Below are 12,546 nucleotides of genomic sequence, written 5' to 3'. Positions count from 1 at the left end.
GCACTTTCTATAAAACACAGTTAAGCGATAGATAACCTGTGGAAAGCTGTCAGCTGTCAAATGGTAAACTTATTATATTATTTTGAAATTGAATGGTAAATTGTAATTCTTCGACTGTATTCTGTTGTGTTTATGGAAAAGACGTGCGACTTGTGAGTGTTGTGTCTCAGTTTGAAAATTATTTCAAACTTTGATTTGAAAAAAATGATATTAAAATGATTACCAAGTATTTAAAAATAATTAATAACAAACCAATATATAATGACTATAAGTATAAAGTGTTAAAGTGAAGAAGAATTTTGGTTTCTGTGTATTTTGTGGAAGGTATGAATTAAATAATTTTTTAACGTGATTTGCAAACCAAAAATTATCTAAATTGTCTTTAAATTGTGTGGTCTAGTTCAAATAAGTTCTATAATATTTTTTCATTTTGTGTTTTCAACTTTAATATTGTAATACAAAAATGTATTAGATTTACACATGTTTTTATTCAATTACATGACTATAAGAAAATTGTCCCAATACTACAATACAATAATAAAATTGTTTATTTGTATATTTATGTTTAATTGTTTGTGAGTTACTTGTACCAGTATTGTTGGTATGTTATATTATTAACTGCTGTTAGAAACAGTTTTGATATACATTTTAATTTTTGAATTAATTTTAATGATTGTTGGACCTCAGATAACAATAAAAACCATTAAGATTAAGTTTATGTACTTTTAGTGATCATCAATAAAAGTTTTTTATTTATTTCTTCAGGGCAACCATGCATAAATACTATTTTTCCTTGCTACTGGTGCGTCTTCTGTTGCCTGGGGCACTCCTCCTTAGTAAGTACTCACTTAATGTATTTTTAGATATTATTTGTAATATGGAATAGTAGTAGTATTTATAGTAAATTGATTCATATATATGACAAAGAATTATAGTAAGGAAAATCATATTAGGGAATAGTATTATTCTTCGCATTGATAAAAAACAACTAACGTGCAGATGAGCACATATTTATACAGCTTTAATTAGGTAGGTAGATATCAAATTGCTATATTTTTTATAGAATATTATTTAGATATAATATAATATCCTGCAGTCCTCAAAGTAGGTTCATTTTGTTTAATAAAATTAAAATATAAAATGTTTTTGTAAAGTTAAGTTGAATATAAAGAATTTGTTTCATGAATTAGTCATTGCAGCATTAATCAGCTAAGAGCGAGTGGGTAAACATAACTTGTGATAAATATTACTAAGTAAGTAGCAAATTTAAAAGTAAACTAATTTATTAAGGAATTTATAATATGAGAATTGGGACAGTGTGAGTTACATTGCTTGCTTAAGTGGACAGAGATATTTTAAGCGTGTTTATAAGTGATTAACGCGACGGCAATAATTCGAATGTTTTCTACAGAAATTGTGCAACTTCGAGTCCCGAAATAAAGTTTACGTAATCGAAACATTTTATCGCGCTACAAGGAATTTAGGTAACTGTAAATTATCGGTGACTAAGTAGATAAATGAGCAGTAATTGTACATTGTATAAAAAGGAAATCTAATAGCTTTAGCATAGCCTTTTAATGTACTCTGTGAAATCTATTTATAAGACGCACAAATACCTGATAAAATCACCAATTTTAAGTCCAAATACAAAGAGAACAGATAAGAAGTTTTATGTCAGGATTATATTAAATACTATATCGTATAATAATAACACTAATGTCGCATTGCGGGCAAGGAGTAATGTATCCTCAGGGCGCGTCATTTTGGGTGCGTCCTCACAATTTGATCTGCCCTACTGAACTCTTGTAACGCAAGACCAATGCTACGACAACTAAATGAAACAAATAATTTGCGTTGTAACACCAATTGCGGGTTAACTGTCCTTTATGAACTCATTAAGCCGCGATAGATTTCAATTAGGTTTCAGGTGGTGAGATTGAAAAGTTTTTCATAGGGCATTTATTTTTTATTAATTATTTTACAAAATAATATAATATATCACAGTATGATTGACATTAGAAATTTGTTTAGAAGACTAGATTTGTCTGTTAAAATACAAAAAAAGGACAATATAGTTTACGCCACGTGTGATATGAGTGCGCGATAATCAAAAGTGGAGTAAAAATAGCTGTCTGTTGCTATAAAACGCGATCGTATTATCTTGAGTAGTAAACAGCATATACTCATTGTCGTTCAGAATTTTCATTGTAATTCTGCCAATGCAATTCTCCATTTTAATACCATTGTATTAAAATGGAGAATTGCATTGGCAGATTTAGGCTATTTCACAAAATACAAAGCTTTATTTTGAATTATTTGACATCGGCGGATTTACACATTTGCCTTTAGTAGGCTATTCCATTTTGACTGCCCCTATTAACCGCAATTTATTAGCTTAGTTTACAATCAAATTAATCAGGTTGTCTTCTATAGGTTTTCAACCTTTTCCGTTACGTATAATTCGTGAACTAAGGCATTGTTTTTTCTAAGATAAAAAAAGCTCAATCAGGTACTACTTATAAGGCTTAAAATTACTATTACATAGTATAAATACAGCTTACAAAAAATAATGTAAATTCGACAAACGTTGTTTAAAAGATATGAGTCAAATTTGCCGCTCTAAGTTCTAGCCTACTTAGCCTTAGGTTATTCTGCCACTGCTGGTGTGGTATCTGTTACCATGGCCTATTTTTTTGTATGGAAAAATTATCATTACCATGTTAACAAACATACTACACACACTACGTTTTAAAATACGGCCGTCAACTGCCTGCCTGATTGGCTATGTCGCTACTGCTTAAATGATTTGCTACTTCGTGTTTGGATTTTGTTTTATCATTGTGCAGTATTACGTTATTTCGACGTGGAACGAACGTTTACTTAACTAATGGACCACACCTATATGTTTTTCTTTGTATTACAATCTGCAATAAGCTTTTTATAGGTGGAAAAAGATTAACGTTTGACATATCGCTAATTAATAGCTATACTTTCAATATAACTCAAAATAGTTTTGTTTAATGAAATTTATCGAAGTTTACGAAGACTGGTAAATATTGGTAATGAAACAAACATTATTATAATCTTTCTATCACATTCATCACAAATATATATATGGATATATAAAGTTTTGATATTTTATGTAGGCTCTAAAACATCAAACACATTAAAATGAAGACAATCAAACAGTAATGAAAAAGCAAGATGTGGAAATGGCATAAAAACTTGTGAACAGGCGTAGCTATGTAACCATGCACCTTTTTGAGTCGAATAACCCGCGATAACTCGGTACACAAATCCCACATAACCCTCATTATCCATATAGAGAGTCCCACAAAATCCTCCCGCACCAAATACGGCGTTTGTCACCTACTTCATACGTGCCCATTAGAAACAACAATGATCACCAAACATATACGAAAACTGTGGCCCATACCTTTAAAGATTCGAAAGTTCTCCATAAAGTTGCTCCGAGTCATCATCACAATTTGATTGTTAAACCGACCCAATCATAATATGTATTATTTATCTATACTTATATTATAAAGAGAAAAGATTTTTTGCAGTTGTGTTTGTAACGAAATGACTCAAAAAGTACTGGACCGTTTTTAATAATTCTTTCATCATTTGAATGCTACATATAAAAAATAAGGATCCCTATTAAAACTACAGTAATGTAATGGTAACATTATTGTAATTAAAAATGCCTATTAAATATCTTCCATCACATGCGCTGCGAAAACTATTGATGATAGAAAAAAATGTTCCACAATATTACAAAACATCAATATTACAATATCTACTGATGTCCACCCATGCGAAGCCGGGACGGGCATCTAGTATTTTATAAAAGAATCGCGATAAATTAGATGTCGACAATTGAACTTTTCAAGATCAAGGCAATTGATATCTGTCGGTCCTCTTATTTAACCTTTGTTAACTTTTAACATTTAATTTTTAATCTAATTCTTGTAAATTAGCTTATACTACATTACGTTCTTATGAAATCAAATCTTCTTATTGTTAAGAAATGATTCTTTAAAATACCAAGCTGACGTTTCTCTGTGATCATTCATGTTTTTTGAAGGTAAACGAGTGATTAGATCTTATTCATAATTTTTTACAAACGACGTAGATATGCTGGTACTACACAAAAGTAATATTTTATTTAGAAATTTCTAAAATTTATGTTTATACCACTATTCGTTTGAATTTTTGAAACAGTACCCAATAGACAATGCTGATGACGCTGATGGGCTGACCCCGATAAATTAAAAGCTTGCTTTGTCAACTATGGAACAAAAAATTAATTAAATGCTGGACCTTTCTAAGTAATGAACACCACGGTATCAACTGTCACGCAATCCTAGATTCCAGTTATATTCATTACTTTCACCATCATTATGCTGAAATTCATGTGGCGTGTTATGTAGCGCTCAAAAAATCCCACGATTTTTAGAAACAAAACAACAAGGGAATAAGTTAATTATACTTGTAAGATATATCGGGAATTAAATACTCTATATACATTTTACAGCTATATTAGGATATTGCAGGTACGATACATGCTTTTTTGCAAGGATAGTATCCTTACAGAAATATTCGTGTCAGAAGTATTCCCTACGAACACTGAACAATTGCTATAATTGGGAGATTTAAAAGTTTAAATTACCAGTGTTATGCGATTTTTACTGATTGTGAATGGAATTGTCGTTCCTTGATTGTGTTACGAGTACAAGTGTTACAAGGTTGTAATTAAAACTTATATTTCCATATTCTTATGTACATGAATCACAAGTATGGGTGTATTATAAAAGTCATTTGAATATAGAATGTTTGATTTCCAGTAACAAGTATACTTTTGCGATATTGTGGTGTTTTAAATTTACAGTTATATGTGATAATAATAGTAATTTAATTTGAGAACGCTGCAGTTAAATATTATTTCGGCTTTTGTTCGTAAATAATTTTTGTATGTATTTAATAATCAGCACACAGCTACTCGTCAATGGCCATGCATATATCGTATTTGGTTTGTCTTATCACGCCTGATTCACAAGGTCGTTGCGCAGTTCAACTGGTTGAGCCGTTATGATCTCATCACTGTCGAACTTGTTCTTGTAGACCCTAATTAGCGCCATTACTAGGCATCAATTAGGCCACATTATTATTAAATGTGATTGATTACTATGATATACGTGATATACTTTTATCTTCTATTAATGTTATTTATAATTTTCAACAAAACCAATATTTTTTGAGATATAGACGAAAGTGTAGTCTAGTCTAAATTTAATTCCTCATAGCGGACACAGAGTAGGTCGAACTTAGGTAGTAGGTTCAATGGTCGAACTCCATTAAAAATTATGAAATTAAGAATGAAGAGAGCATGATGTTTCTATAAAAAGTTAAAAGTAAGCTGTTGTAAGGACTCGCAATTTCAAATATGAGTAAATAAAATAACAACATTTTGAAGTTTTTTACACAGCTCTTAATATAAATGTTAATGTAATGTTCGTGCATTAATAGCACAGTGAACTTTAGGTTACGTCACCATCGGCATTACGATAGTTTGGTGAAATCCTGCTATTTTTAAAAGGTGATTCAATATTATGGTTAACTGATATTGTAATGCATCGCATTTCGTTACAAACTCTATAAAAACCCCTCGATGATGTGGAGTAAAATATTTTTTTTCTGTTATAATAAAAAAGAAAATTGAGTGTTGTTCAAAAAAAATCATCTCTATGGTTTCTACTTGGCATACAAAGATTAACGGTATCAATAACATCAGCTGAGACTCCTGCCCGTTTGCCCCCTGTTCTATATTAAAAAAAAGAGGCTTGGCGTGTTAACCAAGAGCTGAGACCTGGGCTTACGCAACGGCTATGAAGGATCCTGCAGTAGCTTTCCATAAAAAGAAACTTTGCGGTTTTCCGAACCCACGAGCGACAAATTGTGAGAGAAAAATTGAAACATTCAGGCGGAATTGGTGAGAAGCTCGCAAAAATGCTTTCTGGAACCCAAGCCTTATATTTACATCCCAAGATCATTAGCGAAAACAACTCAGGAAAACTTTGCCCAACCATATTAGATATAAGAACTCCAATTGTTTAAAAAGAACATACTTCTACATCAAAGGCATCCAATGAAATGGGTTACTATGATTCCCCCTTTTTGCCTTTTTGTATGTTCGTTTGTTTATCGTATTGAGACATATTTGAATCATATTTTTAAATTAAATATTCCACGCAGGATCGATCCTGTTTATACTGAAGTAAGAAATAATGTTTCAAGTACGGAGGCGATAACTAAAGCTATACCAGTACGCTTTCTCATTTATTACATTTTAACACATGGAAACTGATAACTGTGGAAATAGTTTATGAAAACCGCACGTTAAAAACACAGACAGTAAACAAGCAACGTCGTAAATCGTTGTGTTTGTTATTTTTAAATACATTAATGCTAACACTTATAGTTTTTCACTTCTGTTGAATCTGAAGCAGTTAAATTGAAAAATTTGCCGTAAAAACTTCTCTAGAATATGTATTCTTTTGAATACTTCAAATGGATAACCATAGTTTATCTAAATTAATTTATTTTGAAATAGACTACAAAACCTATTAAACATTGTAGCTATTATATGTATGGGCTTAATTTTCAATACTTATATAAGCTATGGACATTCTCTGTAAGATTGTAATATTGCTTGTTTATATTTTGGAATTGATAAAATATGTAATTATAATGATTAGGTCATCGACATAACAGCAGTAATTTATTGTCGAGTTGACATACGCGGCTTTATAAAGTAGTAAGTTAATTTTTAATGTCCGAGGCGTAGTTATTTACGTGTGTATAATCCGGAGGTTCTTAGTGCGATTATTTGTTTGTTGGGAGGTTGGTAGGCACACACAATTCTGAATCAGTCATGTGATTCAGAATTCGGGACCTGACACAAATGCTAAAATTAATTTCCTCGTCAGTCGTTTAGGGGATAACAAAAAGTTTCCTAATTCTGTACCTAATAATACGCCGGAAACAGTAAATCTCTGTTATATCTATTCGTGTAAATTGGCCTAATTTTGTTTATCTAAAGCAGTGAACTCTAATTTTTGTCTAGGATTGAATGCGATTCAAATGACGGGTGTATTTTTAAAGTTCTGGTTGACGCCCACATATTGTTGGGTCTGTGTCTTAAGTAACTTAATTACTTACCTACTACTACGTATTGCCGAAAAATCAATAATTCTTAACAGTTATAACTATATTTATTATTTATTACTTACTTATAATTATTCAGTAATTATAAGTAAGTAATACATAATTAAATTTATTACTTACTTATATTAAAAAATAAAAAATCTTGAATTTTGAATGCTTTTAAAGTCATAAAATGAATGTTATTTCGCTGAAAAAAACGTTAGTTCATTGTTGCATGGGAATATTCATATAGCTAAACATGTACACTTATGAACGTCAAAAAAACAAATTAAATTAATTGTAAATTTACATTTACAACCAGTTCGCAAGTCAAGGGCGTAGAGCGGGTAAGAAGAACTGGCAAGAAACTTTCCGCCACTCTTTTCAATCGCCAAGTTTTTAATACAAATTGTTTGAACTGGAGCAAATCAATCCCAAGGATTAGGATCATTTAGGTATTCGTCACATTTATAAAAGGCTTTATTAATTAATTTACTTTAAACGAGGGCTTTGAATTTATTTAGTGATAATCCTCTAATTTCGCTTGGGAGTTTGTTGTAAAAACGAATACAATTTCCATGTCTGCAAATGTGAACAAAGAACACTATAATTTATACTTTATCTACATTATATACATATAAACACTATATTATATCTACATTATTGTGATTGCACGGTATATCGCACGGTTTCACTTAGTAAAATAAAACTATGATTTCTCAATCATTCAGATTATTGTAGAGTTTAAAAACAAAAGAAGCGGAAATTAATGTTTATAATTCCATTATGAAGTTGGCTCTTCGCTAACGATTTTATGAAGTTAAGTGCATAACATCAAAGTGAAATAGCAGGTCACTTAATTTAGTACAGAAAGGCAATGGCAATAAAAGCCAGGTCGGTCGGTTCCAGATAATGGAAAAATGGGTCGAACGTATACACATACCACATACATCTAAATGTTAGCCTGGCATTTGGAGACCGCAGGAAAATAAAGCGGAATTGCCGTCGTGTTTTGTTTTAGAGGAAATTCAGTGCTAAGTTAGTCGTTTGCAAATATACTGTAATGTTACTGTAATGATACTGCTAAATATGGAAAATACACGTTTTAGGGCGTAGTAGTATGTTATACATGTTAAAAATATTTATTTAAATATATTACTTTGTTAATCGTATTATTTTTGTAAATGTAATGATTTAAAACGCCGGCTGCAGATACGCCGCGCTGTTGACCAATCAGAAGCAAGTGACGCCGTTGTTTCAGGTTAAAATAACGGAATAGACTAATTTCAGCCATAAAACCTGACATTTCAATAAGTTTTTGTTACCATGGTAACCATGTTTTTATAGCCGTTAGCAGAGGCTACAAAAAGTAATAATAAAGCCCGTTTTTTTTCGATTCTTTACAAACCTTCTCAATTTAAAGTTTAGATTTGTGTATATACAATTATTTTTCGTTACTCGATATCTTAAGTTCTTTCAGTACGATGGATTGAACGCTCCCTTCACGGGTAAAGGTCTCCTCCAGCTTTTTCCATATCTATTTAACCGTGGCTTTTTCTTTTATCATTCACTCACATGAAACCCTATTCTGACTCGGGAGTGCATGAGTCAGGGTTTGGGTGCATGTGAGTGTTGAAAACAGTTAAAGTCAAAAAGAAATAAAATAAAAGATGTAATTAAATTATCTTAATATATATAAATCTCATTTCACAATGTTTGTCCTCAATGGACTCCTAAACCACTTAACCGATTATAATAAAATTCGCGTGTGTAGTTCGATCCAACTTGAGAGATAGTATAGTTTAAATCTCGCAATTTTATTTTATCGTAAATTATTTGTTTATTGTATGATACAATTCTAACAGATGGCGCTGTGTTAAACGTACCAATGTTTGACATAAGTTCTCCTACCGTTTTCCTTAAATAGTTTACTTCTATGTAATATAACAAAAACCTTAGACACAGCAACGCTTGGCCGAGTCTGCTAGTATACTCATATATATAACCCATATTTTTTCCAATCGCTTCTATATCTTCGATCAACCTTTTTTGGGCACCCTCTTTCAGAGTACAAATGGAGTGCCTACCACTAAGCATTAAAGAGCGAAATCACGTTATAAGCTAATCTACTATGGGTCATCAGTTTATCGCAAATTTGTTAAATGCGAAACAAAGTTGCATTCGTATAAATCTTAGAATTTTATATACCGGCTTATAAGTTGCGTGAAAACGTGATTTGGCTCTGTGAATTACAATATTAGAAGTAGGGGTCTCAAGGACGTTAGGCTGTAGAGTTATGAATCTTAAATTTGGGTCTGGTGACGTAAGATTCTATTTTTGTTTTCTGACTAGCGAAAGCATGAGACTACCCAGTTCACCAACATTATTATTACTCGAATAATTAAACGTATTATTTACAAATTATACGTTAAAAATTTACAGTTAATTGTCGAAAGAATGGGTCTAATATTACTATTGCGATATATACTTGCCTATATGATAACAGATACATCATATAGCAGATAACACGTGTGTGTTGATTGCATTGATTAGCTTACGTGATAACAATGTTTGCGCACTTTGTTTTGTTTTTGCCCTAGCAAACTGTTGGTGACTATGGCACCAATGTATTTACTTAACACACAAAACTGAATCATTATAATATATCTACAACACGGTTAGAGTTTTATGGATGAATGATGCTTTTTAAATGCAGTGTGCTGAACCGAATTGTATATGTTATCTGTACGTTTCGATAAATAAAGCAGAGATTGATGTAAGGGTTAATAGTTTGTTATGTATTATTTGAAGAGCTTAAAAAATTGCCCAGTCATGCATAAACAAAGCGTTGACGCCCTTTCTTTTTTAACACCTTTTATAAGTATCTACTAAAACATCTGGTTACCAAAAACACACGAAAACCGTCATTCATATTGTTTATAATAAATGTTTTTTTACAGGTATCGCACTACGACCCTTCGGCCTCTCCCTCATATATCTCCTACTTTATTTGATAGCACCGTTTCCGCAAGTACCAGATTCAAAAACATTTAAAGGCAAGTATTATACGTTAACCTTAGCAGGCTTTGATAACGAACATTAGAAACAATAGAACAGACGTAAAATATGTCTGTTCTGTTTTTCTGATTGTATCTTTTAAGAACTAACAGTCAATATCCGAGTTTTATTTATTAATGAAATAAGTATTTATATTTAAAACAAATTTAAATCGAGGAAGTCACACCGCATTTAACTGATTTACGTTTTCTGCGCCATCAAAATTTTATTGCAATAACGCATAATGCAATTGCCCTCCGGCATCGAAACATTTTACAAGAGGGGAACCCCCTTCAAATTCTTTACATACTAGAACGCTCCCTAACTTCCATATTAAATAATTTATTTGGTATTTTCAGGATGGAGAGGGAAATATCTTCTATTAAATATCTTCGTATCCGTTCTTGTTCTTTTAACCCATGCAGCATGGCACAGTGTCTTGGCGGCTTTTGGAAGTTATGGCTCCATACTACAAACATACCCATTGTTAGAAGAGATTGGATTGAATCTCGGTTTAGTATCCTACGCAGGGATAGAGCCATTAATGGCTATACAATATTTAGCTCCTGAGGTAATAATATTTTTAATTATTAAAATATGAGTTCAGTATTATTGTTAAATTAATTATTTTTTCCTTTTATACAATTGATAACTTTTATAGAATAGACACAGTATACAACATTTTTATACTAAAATAGTTTAAGTATAATTGAAACGCTGCAATTTCTAATAGTAGGGCTGATTGACTTTTAATATTTTTCTGGAAAAATAATAGTGAATATTGCATTCATAATAAATTATACACAATTAATAAACTTACTTAATTCTTTTTTACAGTTGGTAATGACCGGTGTGTCACTTTTCGTGTATCTGATGGTACGTAAACTTCTCGTTGGTTCTCCTACGGAAGAAGTGGAGAGGAAGATCTCTAAACACCAGCAGTACCCATTATTAACTAGTGCAGGTATGCTCTGTAGTGATTTTTTTTATTTTATTTTTCTTGTTCTCTATAAGCCAAGAAACGAAATTAAGGGAACGTTACCTGACTTATTAGAAAATCAAGGCTTACATAAGTATGTCATAAAATATATATCAAACTTTTATGTGCGATAAAAACTGTGAGAAAAAATTTGCCTCTAGGTTTTGGACCTAAATATTTATTTAGTTACAAAAAACACAATCTTAACAGACTCAAGTTAAATTAATTTATGTTATGCAAACGTTAAAGTCAAAGTCAAAAATCATTTATTCATATAGGTAACACAATGTACACTTATGAATGCCAAAAAAAGAATTATTCATAAAATGCTTCTAATTTTACATTTACTGCCAGTTTTCCAAATCAAGGGCGTAGAACAGAAGAGAAGAACTGGCAATAAACCCTCCGCCACTCTTTTTTATCGTCAAGTTTTTTTTTTGTTTTACATAACGTTTGTAAGGAGCTGTAACCATTACACCATATTCCGCATGACATCTGAAGTAATAAGTAATAATAATATAAATTGAAAACAAAGATTTGTCTCAGATTATCAAAGATGCTCTATCACCAGGAGGCATGGTGAAATATACCTAGTCTTGCCATAAATACTGAAACAAAGAAAAATATTTTTTTTCTGTTGCAAATAACATTTATTACTTTTACAGTGTGTTAGTTTAATACATAAATAAACAACAATTTATAATATAAAAAGCTTATTCGAAGTGGTCTCCATTGGGTGCGATACAGTCCTTAAAACGTTGAGGCCAGTTATCGATAGAAGCACGCACTCTTTCCATGGGAAAAATCTTCACTGCCAATCGTACGGATTGTCTTAGGGCCTCCAAATTATTATGCCGTTTAGAGCAAGCCATACTCTCTAAAACTGACCATAAATCATAATCTAGCGGATTAAGATCGGGACTAGACGACGGCAAGTCTTCAGCGCTGATGAAGTCCGAAACGTTCATTTTCAACCAAGACTGCGTAGACCGAGCTTTATGACCCGTTGCCGAGTCTTGTTGGAAGGACCATTCTTTGTTATTGAAAATGGTGTTATTAAATGGCTTCACTACCTTCTCAAGGATGGTATCTTGATACACTTGTGTCGAAGTTTTGATACCTTTTTCACAAAAGTATGACTCAGTCACTCCTTCATAGCTAATACCCCACTAAACCATCACTGAAGTCGGATAGTTCCCACGTTGCACACTGGCGACTTATTGGGAAGCTTCCTTAGAGCTTCGAGCACAAATACAGTCATTTTGTTTGTTAAAATGTTGCTCGATTGTAAAAAAATTCTCATC

General features: G+C 31.8%; 1 protein-coding gene across 11 annotated transcripts in view; it reads left to right on the top strand.

Moving 5' to 3' along the window:
* The first annotated feature begins 114 nt into the window (after nucleotides 1-114).
* The window catches only part of LOC111002442 (piezo-type mechanosensitive ion channel component), a 50,888-nt gene continuing 38,456 nt past the window's right edge, over nucleotides 115-12,546 (top strand). For all 11 annotated transcript variants that reach the window (XM_022272633.2, XM_022272639.2, XM_022272626.2 and 8 more), the window contains exons 1-5: nucleotides 115-324; nucleotides 766-836; nucleotides 10,167-10,262; nucleotides 10,623-10,834; nucleotides 11,101-11,227. In XM_022272633.2, coding sequence (XP_022128325.2) covers nucleotides 773-836; nucleotides 10,167-10,262; nucleotides 10,623-10,834; nucleotides 11,101-11,227 — 499 coding nt within the window. In that variant the 5' untranslated portion in view covers nucleotides 115-324; nucleotides 766-772. The remainder of the gene's footprint in view (nucleotides 325-765; nucleotides 837-10,166; nucleotides 10,263-10,622; nucleotides 10,835-11,100; nucleotides 11,228-12,546) is intronic.

This window comes from Pieris rapae, chromosome 12 (genome assembly GCF_905147795.1).
Source record: "Pieris rapae chromosome 12, ilPieRapa1.1, whole genome shotgun sequence".
NCBI lineage: Eukaryota > Metazoa > Arthropoda > Insecta > Lepidoptera > Pieridae > Pieris > Pieris rapae.
Note: the sequence above shows the minus strand (reverse complement) of the source record. Positions and strands in the feature narration are given on the sequence as shown.